The sequence below is a fragment of the Chaetodon trifascialis genome, chromosome 10, assembly GCF_039877785.1.
Source record: "Chaetodon trifascialis isolate fChaTrf1 chromosome 10, fChaTrf1.hap1, whole genome shotgun sequence".
In the NCBI taxonomy this organism is placed as follows: domain Eukaryota; kingdom Metazoa; phylum Chordata; class Actinopteri; order Chaetodontiformes; family Chaetodontidae; genus Chaetodon; species Chaetodon trifascialis.
The window spans coordinates 13,608,092-13,615,000 of record NC_092065.1 but is presented as its reverse complement, the minus strand read 5'-3'; the positions used below and the strand labels follow the sequence as shown (position 1 = coordinate 13,615,000).

At 43.6% G+C, this 6,909-nt stretch overlaps 1 protein-coding gene across 2 annotated transcripts in view; it reads left to right on the top strand.

Moving 5' to 3' along the window:
- The window catches only part of iqsec3b (IQ motif and Sec7 domain ArfGEF 3b), a 29,153-nt gene that overhangs the window by 17,232 nt on the left and 5,012 nt on the right, over window positions 1–6,909 (top strand). For both annotated transcript variants that reach the window (XM_070971604.1, XM_070971603.1), the window contains exons 8-13: window positions 2,705–2,871; window positions 5,305–5,444; window positions 5,613–5,744; window positions 5,842–5,941; window positions 6,531–6,689; window positions 6,798–6,890. In XM_070971604.1, the coding sequence (XP_070827705.1) occupies window positions 2,705–2,871; window positions 5,305–5,444; window positions 5,613–5,744; window positions 5,842–5,941; window positions 6,531–6,689; window positions 6,798–6,890 (791 nt within the window). The remainder of the gene's footprint in view (window positions 1–2,704; window positions 2,872–5,304; window positions 5,445–5,612; window positions 5,745–5,841; window positions 5,942–6,530; window positions 6,690–6,797; window positions 6,891–6,909) is intronic.

The window sequence follows — 6,909 nt, the reverse complement described above, 5'->3', positions numbered from 1 at the left end:
CTCACACCAATGTTGCCATCGCTAGAGCAACTACTTAGTGTGGCTGGTTAAAAAAAAAAAAAAAAGGTCACAAATATTACAAATATATAGTTTGTTTGTTTGTTTGTTTGTTTGTTTGTTTGTTTGTTTGTTTGTTTGTTTGTTTGTTTTTTTGTTTCATTTCCTAAAAGAGCAGGGCACTGTAGTTTTCAGGAAAAATTACTCTGACAGGAATAATTAGCACATATGTTCGGGACTATTTTCAGCTGCGGATTAAAACACATTTGGCGCTCTAATGAGTGTTTACAGCAGCAGGAGAGCATATGCAGGACTGTTATGATAAAGGAACACATCACTCAGCGCTGAGGTGTGACTCACTGATGTAGTTTCACTACAGCAGGCTGTGGATGCATGAGCTTGTTTGAGGGATTCATTCACTGTTGGGTTTTTTTGGATTTGAGAATGGTAAGACAAAATATAGACTGCCGCCATTCCCATCCTTTAGGAAAAATGAGTTCCTACTCTAAGCAATAAGTGGTGAGGGAAGAGAGGAGAAGGAGCAGTCATGACACTTCCCCTCTCTGCTTCTGATTTGAGGGCCAATCAGAACACCCACCATGGTCATCAGTTAATCACATCACACTTAATCATACGTGCTGAGTCCCCGGGTGCAGATTACAAATTCATCAGTGATCTGAGACCACACTGTTTGTAGCTGGAGCTGTGAGTATAGGTCAGAAATGAGCGGGCTTTATCGGGACAGCCAGATACCCGATGCCACGTCTGTTACGTAACAGTTGTTATGTCATCTGTTTGAAGCGTGTTGTACTCGTGTCGTGAGTAGTTCCTTTTATATGAAGTGGTATTTGTGCCAGCTGGCATGCAACTTTCATATGCAGATATAAAGATAAGAGGTTGGAAGCTAGTGTTTAAATAAACTGGTTACATAAGAAGAAGATCCACGCTTGAAAATGTGTGAATGAAGAACAAACACACATGCACACATGCGCACACACATTCACTCAGCTGTTTGCTCACTTAGTGCATGAACATGCATGTATGCTCTGACACATTTATGCACATGTCCATTCGCATGCATACACACACTTAGAGGAGATCTCGCCTCGCCTTCAGCCTTTGATGAATTTGCCGCAGAGTTACATCAAGTTGGCAAATCAGGGGGCTCGTTTGTGCCTCTGCGTGCCTACAGTATATATGTGCATGCATATTATATCTGAAGCAGCGTTTGTGCCAAGCAGGAGCTATTCTCCCTCAAACAGAGGCTTTGCTACTGAACTGGGATGTCATCGATTGATACCCTGCAAGTTCTCTGGCCTTAGATCTCGTGTGGGGTCTGGGAAAAGGCTTTCTGGATGTGCAGGTCTCAGATGTGGCCTCTCGCTTGCATATGCTCTGACAAGTAGATAGTCCTCTGGAGTAGAGCAGCCTCTCCATGTCTGCATCCTGGGTGCAGAGATAAAAGCCTCCCACCACTGAAATGCCCCACTGTGTAAGTGTAAGTGACAGTAAGAAAGGGAGATGTGGGGGAAGGAGGGGTAGATGTGAGAGTTTGTGAAGCCTGTGGGCAGCGAAGGAGCAAAGCAAGTCCGAATGCAGCATTTCTGTTTCCACAGCAGACTGGACAGTGCTGCCCTAGCATAGAACCATTTTGGACTGGCGAATGTCTCCTGTGTCCTGTCATTTACGGTACAGTGACTACTCCTCACATCTGAGTAGACGCTTTAATTAGACTTTGTGTCAAATAGTCCGATTATAAACCAGAGCAGCTTGTAGGGTGACATATCGACCTTAAAATCAGTCCTAATGCCTCCATCTCACAGCAGGCGCAAGCAATTTTTTAAAGGCCATTCTCTACATAGCCATTAAAATTTAACAATTTATACTCATCTCTTATAACGATGCACTGCCTGATTTTGTTATTGTGCCCAATCGCACTCCAGAAACCCAAGATCCTCCCAGCTCATCGCTGATATTTTGTAACATAACACAATTTGAGCTGAGAGGAAGTCTTGCAATTTCAGGGTGCAATTGGGAACAATAACAAAGTCACTGAGAATACTGAGATCATTAAGATTTGGTACATTGGCTCTGTGAGCCTGGAGATACAGGGGTGTTAAGAGGTGTTTCTAATATTCAGACTTCCCTCATTGATTAGAAATTTTAATATGCTATGATTTTGTATGGCTGCAACCTTGGCCAGGTCTCTCTTGGAAAAGAGATTTTCGATCTCAATGGGACTTCCCGGCAAAATAAAGGTAAAATAAATAATTGGGGTGGACAAAATATTAGAAAGTATAAAGCAATATAATTTAACAGCAGCACAAACAGCATCCTCTAAAATCACCACAAGTTGAGTCAGCACATCCCTAAAAGTTCATTATCAAAACATGATTCATGATTGGTGGAATTTATTACAGGACTGTTCAGCGAGGTGTACCTAATAAACTGGCAGCTGAGCGTGATTTGATGTCAATCCAGCAATAAAATCCTACAGTTTCTTAAATCATCTCAGTTGATGTTGTAATTTATGTTTGTGTTGCTGCACAGTTGTCCCCTGTACTGGGTAGATGATCTCACTCAATCAGCTGCAGAATCTGATTGGTTGTTGTCATCAGCAACAGTACAATAAAGGTTGCTACATGTGTTGAGATAATGTCAAATCAGACATATACTGTAACTCAGTTGTCCTATTTTTCATCCACAGCCAGAGGTACTGCATGTGTAATCCGGACGTGGTGCAGCAGTTTCACAACCCAGACACCATCTTCATCCTGGCCTTCGCCGTGGTCCTCCTCAACACTGACATGTACTCTCCCAACATCAAACCGCAGCGCAAAATGGGCCTCGATGACTTTATACGCAATCTAAGAGGTCAGTGCGTACAAATACGGCACAGCCAGTGCACCTATGGGCGATAGAGGGTGTGTGTTTGTGTCATTTCACTGTGTGAACTGACTTGTGGCAAGTGGTTATTATGAGCAGAGAGTCTGAACATTGGTTTTAGATAGTAATCACACATACACACACGTGCCCATTTCAAAGTTTTTACTGCAGATCACGATGAGGAGATCCATTGGAGAGATTTGCCAGGAGGAACGATAAGGAAGACGAAAAAGAGAGCAGAGGGCAGGGGAAGTTTCACAGCAAGCTCTCTCTTATCAACCTCACTATCAGTAATTTGAGTGACAGCTTGTTGAAGTGAAATAAATTACTCAAAGAGGCAGCGGATGCTTGCCTCCGCTCGCTACCATCAAGAAAACCATCAGCTGTGCAGGGTGAGATTTCTGATATCCCTGAGTCAGAGCTCTGCCCCAGAGACCGTGGCGTCGACCCATTTAATTGAGGCTCACTTAGTGTTAGATTTAACGATATGAGCTCCGGTTTCCGGAGGCATCTCATCACCGGCGCTCCCTGAGGCTCTTGACATGCTCTCCGTCCAGTGGTTGAACAGATACATTTACTGCAACCAGAGCTTAAAGACGAGCAGTCTGAGTTTTATTTGCAAAAATCCACCTTAAAGCCCAATATCTTTTTCACGTAATATTGAATGACTCAGGTTCAATTTGTGAACCGAACAGGTTTCTCCCCCAGCAGTGACAGACTGTAGTGAGGATGTCATTGTGCTAAGTGATAATGGAACAACTACCAGGACACAATGACAGCACACACACTGGGATAAAAGCACATTTTCTGATTCACAGCTGCCAACGCTACAATGAAATAAAACTAATTCGGCTGTAATATCTCTAAAACTATATGAGCCCACACAGCCAGTCTCCCAGTCAGTGATGATTAAACTTCCACTGTGGCTGTTGCTAATCTTCCCAAGGATCCGCACAGTGAAACGATTTAATTCACAATCAACATCAGTGAATAATAAAAACATTCAGAAAATAAATGTTAACTAAATGTTTCATTTTTAATAGTTTTGGCGTTGATTTGGAACCACAATACATGGAAGTTGTTTTTAAAGAACCATTATTTTCAACTCCATTAAATAAATGAATTAGACATTGGTAACCAGAATAAGTGAGCTGCATGAGACCAATTTAGTGTCATTTTTGAATCAAAAGTTTCACTGATTATGGGTCATTCAGCATGAAGAGCATTGAAAAAAAAATCTTATATCTCTCTTTATATACAGTTAGGTAGTTTAGTCCAGTGGTTCCCAGGTGGTGGAAGTTCTGTTACGCAAATTTGTATTTATTTATTTATTAGGCTTTGGAGGGAATTTTTGCTTTGTTTTGTGAAATATCAGATAATTTTATCTGTTTGGGCCTCAAATGGTTATTTTGACAAAACTGTCTGAAATGGTTAAAGTGAAAAGGTCTCTATGATGGAACCGTGAACAACTCAAGCACCTGAAATGCAGCAAATAGACAACAAACTGGACGCTGGTTTCATGATTTACAGTGTGTTGTATGTTATGCTTCAGGTAGGATTAGGACTCAATAGCAGACACGCAGACAGGGAGTGAGGGTAAAAATAGGAATCTATCTTCTCACAAGGTACTGAGGTGGTGAGCAGTTCACAGATGCGCTGGGGTACACAGCGCTCAGGTGGTGTGAGTACTTGCATTGAGGGCATGTAGTGATGGAGGCACAGGTGAAGCAAGGTGGTGGTGGTGGTGGTGGTTGAGGGCTTGAGGCTTGAGGCAGGTGAAGGCAAGAGGCTGGGTGGTGTGGTGGCAGAGACACTGGAGCTGGAGATCAGTGCTTTTGAACTCACTGATCCAAAAAGGTATAAAGACACAGGAGCTGTACTGGAGAACAGACACTGGATAATTGATGTCGCTCATAACACTGGTAAACAGCCAACAATACCACTAGGCAGCGGAAACAATCTGGCGATGGGTCCTCTGCAGTCCACAGTCTTTATGCTGTGCTTGATTGTGATGAGTCTCAGCTGAGTAGGAGCCAGCTCCCAGCCACCTGGAGAACCACATCCAGCCTCTGCTGAGAAAAGGAAACACAACCCCGCACCGCTCCACAGCACACAACAAAAACAAAGGTTTCCAAACCACCGCATGTATTTTATAAACGGATGTTTTTCTTGTAAAACATGATATTTTTCACGTCGGATCTAAGTAAAAGTACAAAGTAGCATACATTTGAAATTCTCAAGTAAAGTACAGCTATGTTGAAATTGTCAGGACAGATCTTGAGTAATGTCCTTAGTTACTTTCCATCACTGGACTCAGGGAGTAGTAAACAGCATGTCAGGGCTGATCGTCTCAAGGATCCATAGAGTACTTTTGCCCTCGATGGAGACCACTCCTACATTTGTGGACCATTGTTCCCTCAGGTGTGGATGATGGAGCAGACATCCCCAGAGAGATGGTCGCAGGCATTTATGAGAGGATCCAACAGAGAGAGCTCCGCTCCAATGAAGACCACGTCACCTATGTGAGCCGAGTGGAGCAGTCCATCCTGGGCCTGAAAACTGTGAGCCATATTTGTGTGCAACTCTTGCCCCTTTCCCTTTTTTCCCATTTCAGTGAGCTGTCTGCACTTGTTTGTACTGTCCCCTCTCTTTCCTGTCATGTATTATTTTGCTTCAGTCTGTCATCTGTAGTATCTGCCATCTCCATCTCTTTAACCTCGCCTCCGTAGATCCTCGCTGTGCCACACAGACGTCTGGTGTGCTGCTGTCGTCTGTTCGAGGTGCCTGACGCCAACAAGCCTCATAAGCAGAAACTGTCCCAGCTCCAGAGAGAGGTCTTCCTCTTCAATGACCTGCTGCTGGTAAGAAACCACTATTCAGAAACACACAACGTACTCTAAATATGCAGCATGTATACGCAGTGTGTTAATTCGCCCATGTTGTGTGTGTCCACTGCAGATCCTGAAGCTGTGTCCCAAGAAGAAAAGCTCGGCCTCATACACCTTCTGTAAAGCTATGGGGCTTCTGGGAATGCAGTTTCACCTCTTCAGCAATGAATGTAAGACGGCCTGTTTTAGTCCGCAGCAGTTTATTCTCAGCACAGTTCCACACTGCTGCTGGAAAAATGCTGAGCTAACTGTCTGTCAAGTCGGGGTCAGGGTGACTGAATGAATGAACAGCCAAGTGGTGACCAGTAAAACAAAATTAACACACTGCTCTCAACTTGCAGTAAATATCTTTCAGTAAAGTTTCTTCCATGGATTTAACATTTATGTTTTTCATTCTTTGAGCTTTGAGCTGATGATAAAAGCCGATTCTGATACGACTGAACCTGCAATTGGCACCACGTGATGATGTGATGCAAGCATGGCTACAATTATTTGAAAGAGATGAAAAGATAAAACAATTGATCTTTAGTGCGTTTTAGCTGCCAAATATTTCTACAAACCTTTAGTTGCAACGTTTAAGAAGCTAACAGATTTGGTCAGTAACCTCACAGCACGAGTTTTTGCAAGTGAAGTAGAAAACTGAAGTATGAACTCAAACACTGTTTTGGAAGTTCTTAAAATCCTGCATCCTTTTTTAGAATCAAAGTTCTGGTGACAGCGCTTTCTCTTTCTCTTTGATGCTCTGTGGTGGTTTCTCAGACTACGCCCATGGCATCACCATGCTTAGCCCGTTTACCTCAGAGAAGAAGCAGCTGGTGAGTTTCTGCTCCCCGAGCGGAGAAGAGCTCAGGAAGTTTGCCGAGGAGCTCCGAGAGGCCATCACAGAGGTCAACGAGATGGAGCAGATACACATCCAGTGTAAGGATGGAAGGACACGCGCGCACCTCAACATATACAAATGCATACAAGCACATACTGCACTGTGATGTACGTGGCTGGTTGCAACCTCTCTTTCTTGTGTTGTAGGGGAACTGGAAAGGCAACAAGGCATCCAGCCACACGGCATACACACCAATGGCGGGCAAGTGGACACACACACAGGACACGGCTCTCCCTCAGGTGCTGGTTTTGCTTGTAC